General features: G+C 40.6%; 1 protein-coding gene across 1 annotated transcript in view; it reads right to left on the reverse strand.

The window, feature by feature from the left end:
• The window catches only part of LOC118387201 (opsin-5-like), a 57,470-nt gene extending 43,444 nt beyond the window's left edge, over positions 1–14,026 (reverse strand). The window contains exons 1-2 of the mRNA XM_052523764.1: positions 13,533–14,026; positions 11–165 (exon numbers count right to left, since the gene is read on the reverse strand). Of these exons, the coding sequence (XP_052379724.1) occupies positions 11–143 (133 nt within the window). The 5' untranslated portion in view covers positions 144–165; positions 13,533–14,026. The remainder of the gene's footprint in view (positions 1–10; positions 166–13,532) is intronic.
• Positions 14,027–15,316: the final 1,290 nt, after the last annotated feature.

The raw sequence follows: 15,316 nt of genomic DNA on the forward strand, positions 1-15,316 counted from the left end.
TGACACTTACCAATGATGCAGATGTAGAAAGCAGCCACGATGTCGGCCTCCTTGGACAGCTTCGAGGCGAAAGGGTCGCCCGCCAGGAGGTAATGGGGGACATAATCGGGGCGAGCTGAGGTGTCATTTCCTATCAGAGCCATGATTAGGAGTGTCAGCAGCTTCCTGGGGAGCCCAAAAGAAACAGCAGTAACACACCTGATTACTAACTCACATTCTATTACTGCATTTGTCTTGAATTATCAGTCTGTACCCCCATGATGTTCAGTGTTGTATATTGCCTCTAATGGAAGACAGCGATAAGACAGAGAATTGAATCAAACACTTGGCCATGAAGAATAAATCCCAGATTAGTCCCCACAGGGTTCATTCTAGTTTCCTGCTTCCTGTCCTTGGCTATCTCTCCCTTCACACACTGCACCATCTCACCTAGGGTGAACACATGTCCCACATTTGATCAACAAATTCAAACAACAACAAAAAAGGTTGATTTGTTCCATATTTGAGTCTGACATTCCAGCAAAGAGGAAGAGGCAAAACCTGTCCAAAATAAGCCCAATGCATTTTTACTGTCTTATTATGGACCTAAGCTGGTCGACTGCCTTCCCGCCTTTGGGATAACAACTCCCATTGTTAGGGCGGAAACATGAGCATCTCGTCATCTTGTCTGTTTGCAGTCACGTTGCGCTTGTGACAAGATATACAGTATATCATAAGGATGTGGTACTGGAAATGTTAAACACTTATCCAATCGTTGTTAAGATCTGATATTCAGCGCAGCGCAAGGCGAGACGTAGGCCAATGTCATTTCGTCAACCAATCACTGTCTAATCCTTTCGGTCTCAATTCCAGCTAAACTTGGAGAGAGGACAGTTAACTACCTACAAAAATCTGCTTCTGATGATCTACAAAGTAAGTAAATAGCCATATTAGACTGAAAGCTATAACAATTTCGTCAAACTTGTGAGGCGCTCCATGCTTATTAGTTGCTCATTCAACATATTTTCTGCTACTTCTCTCAATTTGATTTTCAATGTCTCCCTTCCTAACTTTTTTACATTCCTTGAGACCAACCAGAAATGTTTCCTTGGCCAACTATTCCCAAATTTTCATTTTCTCCATGACCAAATTTTGCACGAGGTAAAGGATTAACCTATAGGCACACATAAATTAGCTCCTTCAGTGAATTGGAAGGGGGATTTATGTGGGTGTGTGTTGGCAATCACTACTAGATTTATCATGAGAAGAAGCACATAACTTTACAGAGAGACCAATGGTACCATTTCAATGTTCTTCAGTGTTTCAGTCACACAAATACTCACAAACCAGACACAAGATCACACACACATGCATGCACACAAACACAGTAATTTCTGAAAACAAAGAACCCCAATTTTCTGGTGGTCATACAGGAACTCACTGCTGGGACTCGTGAGTCATCCATTAAACAAACTCTCACACACACACACACACACAGAGAGATATATATATATACACACACACACACACACACACACACACACACACACACACACGCAGAGATACACACACACACACACACACACACGCAGAGATACAGAGATACACACACACACACACACACACACACACACACACACACACACACACACACACACACACACACACACACACACAATCAAACACTATAATCCTTTTGTGGAGTCCCTTTCTGTTGGCCAGTAGGCTTCTTCAGCAGGGAGGCACACTGTAGCCCAGGGGTGTCAAAGTCAAATGGACGGAGGGCCAAATAAAAAATTTAGCTACAAGCCGAGGGCCGGACTGTTCGAATGTTCATTGAAAATTTTTTAAATGACGCATATAGTCTAGTGAACCTAATTGAACCTACTGAAAACCTAACAAATATATTCCAATATGATCAGATAAATAAAGCAATATTTTCTTATGGCTCTGTCAGTAATCTTTAATTTTCAACAGACACAAAAGACAAATTTCCTTTATATAAAAATCCCCATAACATGAACATTAAATGAAAGAAACCGGTATTCAAGGCACCATCAGTAGCCTATATTTTCTATTTTAGCAAAAGTGGGCTAAATTTACTTCAAAGAAAAAAACAATAATAGCAATTTTCTATCATCCACTCAACTGAAATATTTTTAAAATATAATTGGATTGAAATACAATAAAATAAAGTGCAAAAATCTATTAATCAAAAACAACACTTTGTTTAAGGAGAAGTAACATGCAGTGAAAACAAATATTAAACTTTAACTTTTAAACTTGAACTGAGTAAAAACTCTAAATATGTGATTGCACAGTAATGTTCACTTGTTTGAGGTTGAGGGTGATACTTGGTGGTGTCCCATCTTTTCCACAAGTTCATCAATGTTCGGGGTAAGGCTCTGAGCTGAGGAAATCCTCAGAATTGAGTGGAGGTGTTCAGCAGTAAGTCGACTTCTGTGTGATGTTTTGTTCAAGTTCATCAAAGAAAACAGTTGTTCACACAGGTATGTGCTGCCAAACATAGACAACGTTTGAGCAGCCTGGATGCGCAGCTGGGGCATTGTGTCGGGAGGAAACGGGCGAACTCCGCAGCACCCACTGCCGCATATTTTGCCCTCAGTGCATCATTGCATTGGAGGTCAATCAACTCCATTTGGAGGTTTGGTGGTGAGCTTTCCACGTCAACAGCAAATGGGTTACCGAGCAGTTCCAACCTGCTTTTTGTGCTTCAAAGTCAGCAAATCGGCGTCGAAAGTCAGCGGCAAGCATACCTATTTTATCAGCCAACTGTGCGCTCGGGAACGCACTGGTAGAGAGCTTCTCTTTCATGGTCTGGCAGCTGGGAAAGTGGCTCAAATTTTCTTTCCGCATCTGCGTCTCCCACAGAGTCAGTTTGGTTTTAAATGCCTTCACTGTACTGTACATATCAGAGATGACACGATCCCGACCCTGCAGCTGCAAGTTCATTGCATTCAGATGACTCGTAATGTCACACAGAAAAGCCATTTCACACAGAAACATTTCGTCTCGGAGTTGTGTTGTGTCTTTCCCTTTGCTGTCCAAGAACAGACAAATCTCCTCACGAAGCTCGAAACATCTTTGAAGCACCTTTCCCTGGCTTAGCCATCGCACCTCTGTGTGATAAGGCAAATCACCATGCTCCGTTTCTAACTCCGTCAGAAATGCCTTGAACTGGCGGTGATTCAAACCTTTGGCTCTGATAAAGTTAACTGTGCGCGTGATGATGCTCATTACATGCTCCATTTTCAAGGCTTTACCGCACAACGCTTCCTGGTGTATGATACAATGATAAGCTGTCAGCTCACCTGTCGCGTTTTCCTCTTGCATCTTTTCCCGTATCTTCGCCACCAGTCCGCTCCTGTGTCCACACATCGCAGGTGCTCCGTCGGTTGTCAAACCCACGAGTTTTTCCCAAGGCAGCTCCATCTCATTTACACATCTTGACACCTCTTCATACAAATCATGCCCCGTAGTTGTGCCATGCATAGGACGTAAAGCCAAAAACTCCTCTGTCACGCTTAGGCTGGAGTCCACTCCGCGGATGAAAATTGACAACTGGGCAATGTCAGAAATGTCGGTGCTCTCATCCACAGCCAAGGAATATGCAATGAAATCTTTTCCCTTTTTCACAAGCTGCTCTTTTAGATTGATGGACAACTGGTCTACTCTCTCGGCAATGGTGTTTCTGCTCAGACTCACATTTAAAAAGAGTTGCCTTTTTTCTGGGCAAACTTCGTCACAAACTTTAATCATGCAGTTTTTGATGAAATCCCCTCCGTAAATGGCCGGGCTGATTTAGCGATCTCTTCTGCCAAAATAAAACTGGCCTTGACAGCAGCCTGGCCTTGTGATTTGGCTTTTTTGAACAGAGCCTGTCGAGATTTGAGGCCTCGTTTTAATTCCTCTGCCTTTTGTAGCCTTTGTTCCATGTCCATATTCTTGTTTTTGTCCGCGTGTTTCGTTTCATAATGTCGTCTCAGATTATACTCTTTCAGTACCGCCACACTTTCTCCACACAGAAGACACACAGGTTTTCCAGCTACCTCCGTGAACAAATACTCCGACTCCCACCTTGTTTGAAACCCCGGTTCTCAGTGTCCACCTTCCGTTTTGCCATTTTTGATGGGTATCTGAAAGTTAATTTTACTGTGATGCTGACAACTGCTGTGCCAATAAATATTGAAATGAAGCAGCCTACTGCTCGGTGCGTCACCGTTGCATTGTGGGAAATGTAGTATTGGTGCGTGTAAAAGATCTGCGGGCTGCCGGCTTGCTGCGGTCTGCGGGCCGGTTCTAATAATAAATCAAGATCATCCCAGGGGCCGTAAAAAACCTTCTCGCGGGCCGGATGTGGCCCGCGGGCCTTGACTCTGACATATGTGCTGTAGCCCTTAAGGCGTCCGCATGCTTTCCATCAAAAACAGTTATGACGACATTTTGGTCGTCGTTTTGGTCTTCCAAAGGGTTTTTTCAGCGGTTTGTGCACACACAAAATGTTCGGTAGTGTAAGTCTAAGCCCCTTTGTCAGTGATTGGGGCAACAGTAGGGATTCTTCAATTAAATGTTTGTTGTCATTCAATGAGAGGTGCCTCGTTTTCATGCAAATTTTTTCACTTGAGAAATACTTCACCAAACATCTTAATCACCTGCAAAAACATAACTCAAGAAATCTGTAATACATTTTTATCTCTGAATTTCAATCAGATTTAAAGTCAGGACTGAGACTGGACCATTCAGGAACCCTCAATACCTATTGGAAAGCCATTCTGGTGTGTCTTAAAATCTGTTTAATTGACCCGGTGAAAAATAAAACTAAACACTGGGATAAGGTATTTAGAAGACTGAGGCAGGGTTTCCTCTAACTTTTTATCTGAGCTTTGTTCCTTCCATAGGAACAGTGACAAGCATATACCCATAACATGATGCTGCCACCACAATACAGGGTTATGTAAATCTGTAGGATTTTTATTTTATTTTAAGGCAGCAAAATATGATGACTGTGTCAGAAGTGTGTAGACTTTGACTAGGCACTATATGTGTGGACTGGGGAGTTTGTTTGTGGCCAGAATCGGTGCAGTGAATCCTATGGCAGACACCCCCAACCTCTGAAGGTGTGGCTCCGCTAAGAGAACGAGCAGCCAGCCAGGCAAGTCTGAGTGTAATGAATACGATGGGAGACAGAGTTCTGGTTTCAAGCGCAGTGCACAGCAGGTGTTTATAAGCAAAGGACCACAGGAAGAGGCAGGTAGCTGGGTCCAGGGACTGGCAGAAGGTCATACACAGGGACTCCAAAACGGTAACAGGACAGGCAGGGAATAGGCAAAAAGGCATTGTTCGTGAGGAGTGCCAAAAACTATGATACTAATACGGAAATGACCAGAGCTCCGAGAAGTACATGTTACAAAACAAACAGAGAGTGAGCTGCGTTCATGGGATCTATGTGTTTGAGAGTGTGAGCTGGAAAGTGGGCTGGAAAGTGAGCTGCGTTCAGGGGATCTACGTGTTTGAGAGTGTGAGCTGGAAAGTGGGCTGGAAAGTGAGCTGCGTTCAGGGGATCTACGTGTTTGAGAGTGTGAGTTGGAAGCAGACAACACTGAGTGGCACTTCTGCCTTCAAAATCTACTTAGAATACCTAGGATAGGGTAAGTAAGGGTAAGTAATCCTTCTCACCCCCCTTCTCACCCCCAAAAAAAAAAAAAAAAAAAAAGATTTAGATGCAAGTGACTGTTCCACTGGATGCCATAAGGTGTATGCACCAATTTGTAAGTCGCTCTGGATAAGAGCGTCTGCTAAATGACTTAAATGTAATGTAAATGTACTTCACCTCAGAAAGCATACCTCCATTTACAAGTCAGACAAGTCAGACATGAAAAAAGGTCAACTTTTGCTTTAACTCTGAAGGCCAGGTGCAAGCCAATCTTTCCCACGTTGTGTTGAAACTATATTACACACCCCACAATAGTTTGTTCATTTTCAAAGCCCTTCAACAAAGTCTAAAATCTGAAACAGAATAAAAATAAGTCTGCAATTTTCTCTCAAAAAAATGAGAATATATTTGTTTCTATGCTCTAGGTTTCCAGTAGCGCAGTTTCGGTACAATTACAGCCTAAGCCTAGCTACCAGGCTCTCCATGGAAAACAAGACCAAATGTTCTTCAGAGTACTAAAACTAACAGACGATTGTGACATCGGGTGCTGTAGGTGTCCTTGGAGGGCAGGCAGTGTGCAAATGCATTCCAGAATCAAATCAGCCACAGTAGCCTGCAGGGGGTGGGAGCACCTGCCTAAAGTTATATGCTATATTTAATTTCAGGAGCACCTTTTAGGGGTTACTTCCAGGAGCAGATTATCATGACTTTGTCCAACCACAAAAGTCTGCCTACCGTCTGCCAATCAAGAGTAAAACACTGGCAAGTCCTACAACTTGAGTATTTCTGACAAGGGACACCACAAAACACCACACAATATAATGAATTAGAAAGGGATGTGTACAAAGGGTGTGTAGACTTTCACTAGGCACTGTATGTGTGGACTGGGGAGTTTGATATACAGTACCACACATACAGTATATTATGTACAATAGAGTACTTATTGGAAAATGTAGGTTTATTTGAATAATTGATGAGCAGTCCATGCCAGGGCAGAAGAGTCTGACTCTGAATAGCAGAAGGTCTACTATAGTTCCCAATGTTAAGGAAGAAATTCCAATGAACATATTCAAAGGAGGAAACATAAAGATAAAGAACTGTACATGACTTTGAAAGTGGTAGCAGAATCGAGCAAAATCACCCAAAATAGTGACACATTCACTATGACAGCAAATGCATAATTCTTCAGGGGAATAATAACGATATAAGTAAGTAAATATAGCATAGAACTTTAGGCAGGTGCTCCCACCCCTGCCGGCTACTGTGGCTGACTTGAATCTGGAATGCATTTGCTTGCTTTAATAGGCTACGGTAAATTCATGAATAATTATATAAGATTAAATGCGGAGCATACAGATTAAGACCATGTTAGTCAAATGTGCGTTGTGGATGTATTATTTTTCTCTGATTGGCTGCCTGCACTATACATCTCTTGACCTGAAATTAAAGGTGATTGTTGGTATTCAACAAAATAATCAGGACCGTATGCTTGACATTTAATCAAACCCAGTGAATTGCATGATGAAGTATTGAATTTGATGTACTTTGAGAATTCTGTCATACATCAGAATTCTCAAAGTACATCCGAGACACACCATGTAAGTAACCATCTGTCTTATGTACCCATACCGAACGTGACATATCGTACTAAATGGAGTGTCTTGGATTTACTTACAGAATAATACGAAATATTCTGAGGCCAGGTTGCTGTCTATGGGGACAAACATCTATAGCCATCCACAGCATGCATAGTGTTGACAACGTTGACTGCTAAACTACTGCAGATTGGAGCTGTTATATCGAGGTTAGAGATAGAATGTGGGGGGGCAAATTGCCACATGGATTATGGATTTCAATGCAAGATTTTTCAGAAGGAATCTCTGTGCAGTTTGACTGAGGACACCATAGCAGCAGAAACCCAATCAACTTGGTATTGTGATCTAACGACGTCTAGTGTAATGATCCTCTGTGGAGATGGATTATCATCGATTATCTACAATTTGGTCTTTCGACCAGAACAACAAGAGGAGAAACGTACCTGATGGGGCTCCATTTGAATGAGGAAGACTTCAGAACATGAAGTTTCTGAATGTTTACTGTGACTGATGCAGCAATCTGAAAGTACAATGACTATACATCCACCTTGCCTTTGGTGCTTTTGCAGGTGTACATAAAGGGCAGAACTAAACACAGGGGAGACATCAGAGGAGGCTGGGGAGGGGAGGATGGCTCATAATAATGGATGGAATGGAGTAAATGGAATTGTATCAAACACATGGAAAACCAGATGTTTGATACCATTCCCTTTATTCTGTTCCAGCCATTACTATGAGCCCGTACTCTACATTTAAGATGCCATCAGCCACGAGTGAGAAATGTGTGTGATATGCAAATAGGATATTTGATTCATGTTCATCGGAAATTAAATGTTGTGCAGTCACAAACGTAATTTTCTTGTGTTTTTAAATATATTTCCACACTATGAGGTAGGAATAATACTGTGACCTTATGAAAATGTTTTTTTATGCCCTTTCTGTGTAATAGCTGTTTGAAAAGACCGCGTGAAATTTCAGCCTGTTTTGGTGGGATGGACTTTTGGCCTGCCTGGTGACATCATTGGGCGGTAAATTAGTTAATAGACCAATAAGAAAGAGTTCCAAACCACTCTGCTAATAATAACTAAGGGTTGACCGATTTATGATTTTTCAACGCCAATACCGATTATTGGAGGACCATCGGCCGTTTAAAAAAATAATAATAATAATTTGTAATAATGACAATTACAACAATAATGAATGAACACTTATTTTACCATAATATAATACATCAATAAAAATCAATTTAGCCTCAAATAAATAATGAAACATGTTCCATTTGGTTTAAATAATGCAAAAACAAAGTGTTGGAGAAGTAAAAGTGCAATATGTGCCATGTAAAAAAGCTAACGTTTGAGTTCCTTGCTCAGAACATGAGAACATATGAAAGTTGGTGGTTGTTTTTAACATGAGACTTCAATATTCTAAGGTAAGAGGTTTTAGGTTGTAGTTAATATAGTATTTATAGGACTATTTCTCTCTATACCATTTTGTATTTCATATACCTTTGACTATTGGATGTTCTTATAGGCACTATAGTATTGCCAGTGTAACAGTATAGCTTCCGTCTCTCTCCTCTCCCCTACCTGGGCTCGAACCAGGAACACATTGACTACAGCCACACTCCAAGCAGCGTTATCCATCGCTCCACAAAAGCCGCGGCCCTTGCAGAGCAAGGGGAATAACTACTCCAGGTCTTAAAGCGAGTGACGTTTGAAACGCTATTAGCGCACACACAGCTAACTAACTAGCCATTTCACATCGGTTACACCAGCCATTAGGCTGATAGGCTTGAAGTCATCAACAGCGCTGTGTTTGCGAAGAGCTGCTGGCAAAACGCACGAAAGTGCTGTTTGAATGAATGCTTCTGAGCCTGCCGCTGCCTACCACCGCTCAGTCAGACTGCTCTATCAAATCATAGACTTAATTAAAACATAATAACACACAGAAATACGAGCCTTTGGTCATTAATATGGTTGAATCCAGAAACTATCATTTCGAAAACAAATTGTTTATTATTTCAGTGAAATACAGAACCGTTCGGTATTTTATCTAATGGGTGGTATCCCTAAGTCTCTAAATATTCTCGTTACATTGCACAACCTTCAATGTTCTGTCATAATAACGTAAAATTCTGGCAAATTAGTTTGCAATGAGCCAGGCTGCCCAAACTGTTGCATATACCCTGACTCTGCGTGCAATGAAGGCAAGAGAAATGACACAATTTCACCTGGATAATATTGCCTGCTAACCTGGATTTCTTAGCTAAATATGCAGGTTTAAAAATATATACTTCTGTGTATTGATTTTAAGTTCAGTCGTCCAACGATTGTGCTTTTTTCACAAATGTGCTTTTGTTAAATCATCCCCCAGTGTTGCATTGATTATATGCAACACAGGACACACTAGATAAACTAGTAATATCATCAACCAGTTATAACTAGTGATGTTTTTTTACAAGATAAGTTTTATGCTAGCTAGCAACTTACCTTGGCTTGTACTGCATTCACGTACCAGGCAGGCTCCTCGTGGAGTGCAATGAAAGGCAGGTGGTTAGATTGTTGGACTAGTTAACTGTAAGGTTGCAAGATTGGATCCCCTAAGCTGACAAGGTGAAAATCTACCCCTGATCGAGGCAGTTAACCCACCGTTCCTAGGCAGTCATTGAAAATAAGAATGTGTTCTTAACTGACTTGCCTAGTTAAATAAAGGTATAAAAAAGTCATATTAAATAAAAAAATCGGCAAAATCGTCGGCCAAAAATACAGATTCCAATTGTTATGAAAACTTGAAATCGCCACTAATTAATCATCCATTCCGATTAATCGGTCGACCTCTAATAACTCGTTTTCAGTTTTACCCTCAACATTAAGACCACTCCCAGAAAGTCCTAGTGAAAATTTGTGTTTGAGAAATTTCTCTTTGCTAAGAAGTTAATTGTTTTTCTTTTTGACCATTTTATTGGAAGACAATCACGGTAAGGTATTTAATTGTTACCCAGAAGTGATTTGATATTGAGATAAAAACGACCTTTAAAATATGTAAAGATAATATATCCACATCTCACTATTGTTACAAACAATGCAACTTGCATGGACGAGATATTTCCTGAAAATAACTGCACCTCAGATTGCAGCCTAAATAAATGCTTCAGAGTTCAAGTAACAGACACATCCCAACATCAATTGTTTAGAGGAGACTGTGTGAATCAGGCATTCACGCTCCAAAGAAATCACTACTAAAGGACACCAATAATAAGAAGAGACTTGCTTGGGCCAAGAAACATGAGCAATGGACATTAGACAAGTGGAAATAAGTCCTTTGGTCTGGTGAGTCCAAATTTTAGATTTTTGGTTCCAACCGCCATGTCTTTGTGACGCAGAGTGGGTGAACGGATGATCTCTGCATGTGTGGTTCCCACCGTGAAGCATGGGGGGGGTATCATGGTGTGAGTGTGCTTTGCTGGTGTCACTGTCAGTTATTTATTTTGAATTCAAGGCACACTTAACCAGCATGGCTTGTCCCATCTGGTTTGCGCTTAGTGGGACAATAATTTGTTTTTCAACAGGAAAATGACCCAACACACATCCAGGCTGCGTAAGGGCTATTTGACCAAGAAGGAGAGTGATGGAGTGCTGCATCAGATGACCTGGCCTCCACAATCACCTGACCTCAACCCAATTGAGATGGTTTGGGATGAGTTGGAATGCAAAGTGAAGGAAAAGCAGCCAACAAGTGGTCAGCATATGTGGAACTCCTTCAAGACTGTTGGAAAAGCATTCCAGGTGAAGCTGGTTGAGAGAATACCAAGTGTGCAAAGCTGTCATCAAGGCAAAGGGTGGCTACTTTAAAGAATCTGTAACACTTTTTGGTTATTATATGATTCCATATGTGTTATTTCATTGCTTTGATAACTTTACTATTTTACAATCTAGAAAATAGTAAAAATAAAGAAAAACCTTTGAATGAGTAGGTGTATCCAAACTTTTGACTGATCCTGTATATAAGGTGCTGTTTTGATTATCTCCAAATATGATGCTGCAGTTCTGCATCAACTTTCCCTCCAGAGTCATATGTGCACTGCATACATCATATAGCTACTATAAGAGTAGGTCTTCCACCTGCAATGTATTATGAATGCATGCATTATATATAAGACTACGTAAAATGTACAGTACAGCAATAACCTGTGTGAACGCGTCGTTACGCCTTATGTACACCAGACGCGCGTGTGTTTTTAGCTTTGCACATTAGGTGTCTTGTCCGCATTTTCCATACTTGATGCACATGTGCTTCTCAAGGCTGCAGAATGGAGAAGGTTATTTTCGCCGTTTCTGGGTTTCCTTCCGTGTTCGACCAAAGCACACATGGCTACCGGGACCTCCATGCTAGAAATACTGCATGGAGACACATCGCCAATACGATTGGATTACATGGTCAGTTGATTGTTAAATAATTCGCTGGAAAGTGGAAGCTATGTGCTGGTAATTTCTTAGCTAAACTATCTAGCAAAGTGTTTCGCTTTGTAGTTAGACAGCTAGCTAGCTTGACTGTTTTATGAACTTCCGTTTGTTCCACTGCACCGTAAAGCGACGCACAAATTTAAAATATTGAACGCATGCGGTACACAGAACGCACCGCGGCCAAGTGCGGCATCCCCAGCACAGTTTTGTGGACTGCTCCATTGACAAGAAATTACTTCGATCTGAACACAAAGATTTTGACACGTCTGTTGGACATGAGGCTTTCTTGTACACCAACTGTGTCAAACTATGCGTTCTCGCGGAAGTTAATTTCAATGGGAGGCAATCCGCACCGCTGCGACTCATCTGCTGGAATATGTTGTGGTGTGTGGCATGTGTTGGATTTTGCCAACTTGTGCCTTACCGCGTGTTATCAGAAACTGACGTAGATAGACAACCGAAGAAGGTGCTAATGTGTAGGGTGAATCTTTTTGTTGTGATGCTGCACGTGGATTTTCGGGTGTACCCACTTTTCTTTCTACAAAAAAAATGTAATTTTGTCAGCAAGTCTCATCAATTAATTTGAGTGTAGACCTAATGACAATCGTAGAATGTCATTACACTTTTTGGACTTTTGTAATAGATGTCTCTTTCCATTCAACAAATGGCAGGAGCACAGTGCACTGTTTGGATGCTGGAATTGTTTTTGAGTGGCGGAACATGCGCAGGTAACCTACTTGTTGAAGTGATTTGTTTGACAATCAGATAAACATAACTGGTCGTGTTCACGCCACATTAAAAGGTAAACCTTTGTTTTACCGTTAAATTACATATTTATTATTAACTCCATAAATTGTTTTCGTGGACACATAAGAGGTCCCGTGAAAAAATAGAGACCCCTGAATGTCACTGTATAATTTGTACTCTGCTTACTTTGAATGCACTATACGTGTAATGCAGAATAAGCATCTGTGGACTCATAAATGCTGTTAGTTGTATAATTGATTATATTAAGTTTTGGTTGAACTTATTTTAAATCCATTACAGAAAGTTCTAAATATATGAATGAGTAGTTTATGAATAGACTATTAACCGTCCTAACCCAATCGACTTTACAAGAAAAATCAACTGGGATAATTCAGTGGTATCCATTATCAGCCGTACTCCTCTATACATGCTCTCATTGACATATGCATGATTACATAAATCACAACCCACTGGGCACAGTTCAATGTCAAGTTTTGATTTGCATTTGGTTGAGTTCAACTAACGTGTATTCAAGTGAAATAAACAAAACATGTCACCATGTCATTGAATTTAGGTTAAAAGTTGGGTAAAAAAAATAGACAATACGCACTTAAGATGATGACCTTTTAGTAAATCCAATCAGTTCTCCACGTTGGTCATCACATTGATTGTTTTGGTTGAAATCACGTGAAATAACATTTGAGTCGAGTCGACCCGTTTTTGCCCAGTGGGAAGGGATTATACTGGTACTATAGTAGCCTATACAATGCATTGTGGGCTCTCATATGACTGATTTACCAAAAATATCTGCAGAAGTGATAATGATGTAGCCTATAATAAAGACTAAATCGATGCAACACATTCCTGCTTCTTGAAGCGCATTGAGCGAGGTTTGTATACTGTCCAACATTTTTACGAGAAACAAACTGAATAGCCTACATTGCACATTCATGTCAATATTTTTTCAACTTGTTTTGAAAATAAATCTAAGTCTTCCATAAAGACTCACAATAATGATAGTATAATATAGAATAATAATAACAATGTGAGTGAGTCTTAGTAGAAATTACATGCCTTTACAAGTCTTCAGTCATCCCTGGTAGTTCCGTTCACTTTCCGCGAAAATAATACTATCCAACTGCCTCCTTCCGCAAAATTCTAAATAAAGAACCGACAATCAACTGGAGCAAATACTTTGTAAGTGTTCTTGTGATGGTACACCGGTTGGATAGAGATTGCACTCCGTGTAACAGCCTGTTTTCTTCACAGCCTGTTTTCTTCGTCCTGGTGGGGGATTCTCAGTAGAGCGCTTTGGTGATGCGCGGCGCCTCCAAACTACCGCTGCGAGTAAATCCACCACAGCTGAATCATTGCGTTCAGTCATCTACAATAGTGTCATGTGTTGACTTCATTACGAAATTAAACACATACCATCTAGAGTGTAAAAACAGGAAACCTCGCAGCCTCATCTTTGGATGCAACTGAAATCCATAACCACAACGGGATAAAATAGGATGTCATCAGGCTTATTCTCCATAGAATCAAAATAAGTGAATCAGGTTGCAGTCGAAGAGTTTGTTTCTCGTTCGTGAGTGGAGTATCCAAACTATGCCGCATACTTGAATGCACACTGGAGCCTATTCATTGTATAATGGATTGAGCACCACCCATCATAATCGGGCAATGTAATGTAAAACAGACAGCAGGCTACATGAAGCTGCCAGATGTGGAGGGGTACGTGCCATAGGTGCTCATATAGGATATTGCTAGGAAGCTGTAGAAATAGGGATGCATGGTGCTCACTTGACCCGTTTCTTACATTTAGTAAACAATCATCATATCAACCAAGTTATACTTTAGATGTTGCACTAAACTCTAGGGAGCCGAGTCTGAAAACAACCCTTGCATCAAGTAAACAAAAACACATTTATTCAAACTGCCCAGAGCTATCATGGTCTGAGAAGTCACATCTAGGCCTACAACTTGTGGCTTCTGCAAACTGCACAAAAAAGTCATGCATGCAGAAAACACAATTTCTATTGAATGCTTAGCAGATAAGGCTAATGAAATTAAAGAGAGAGAGAGCCTTCCTTAATCCCCTTTTGTGATGTGACTGAATAAGTCATTTTCACAATGCTGATTCACTCAGAATTACTCAACCCTCCTTCTGGCATAGGCCTATACAGCGCAAACTGTATGTCTCAATGTTTCCCCTTATTTGTCTGTTTTGTGAATCAAGCCTGTGAAGTCGTGAATGGTGAGATCTTAACATATCTCCAATGTCCTCTGGGTTATGTTTGTAGCACCACAGATGCTGCACGTCCTCCTCAGTGGATGAATATGTCTATCGCAAAGACCACATGGAGCAATAAATAGCACTCGATTTCACATGACCTTTTCAACTGTTGTCTTTCTCCTCTGAAAGAATGCTGTCCACTATGCAGTTAGTGGATGATATCCTGGCATGAAGCACAACAACCAAAGTGGTTGTTTTACTGTCTGCACTTCCGTTAATATCCAAAGGATCAGTGGTGGGAAAAGTACTAAATTGTCACATTTGAGTAAAAAATAAAGATACCTTGTATAGAAAATGACTCAAGTAAAAGTGAAAGTCAGCCAGTACAATTCTACTTGAGTAAAAGTCTAAAAGTATTTGGTTTTGATAATACTTAAGTATAGAAAGTACATGGAATTGCAAAAATGTACTTAAGTATCACAATTAGAAGAAAAATAATTTCAAATTCCTTATATTAAAGCAAACCAGGAACAATATTCTTGTTTTTTTTTTGGCGGATAGCCAGCGGCACACTCCAACACTCAGACATAATTTACAAACAAAGCATGTGTGTTTAGTGAGT

The sequence above is a fragment of the Oncorhynchus keta genome, chromosome 8 (genome assembly GCF_023373465.1).
Source record: "Oncorhynchus keta strain PuntledgeMale-10-30-2019 chromosome 8, Oket_V2, whole genome shotgun sequence".
NCBI classification, from domain to species: Eukaryota; Metazoa; Chordata; class Actinopteri; order Salmoniformes; family Salmonidae; genus Oncorhynchus; species Oncorhynchus keta.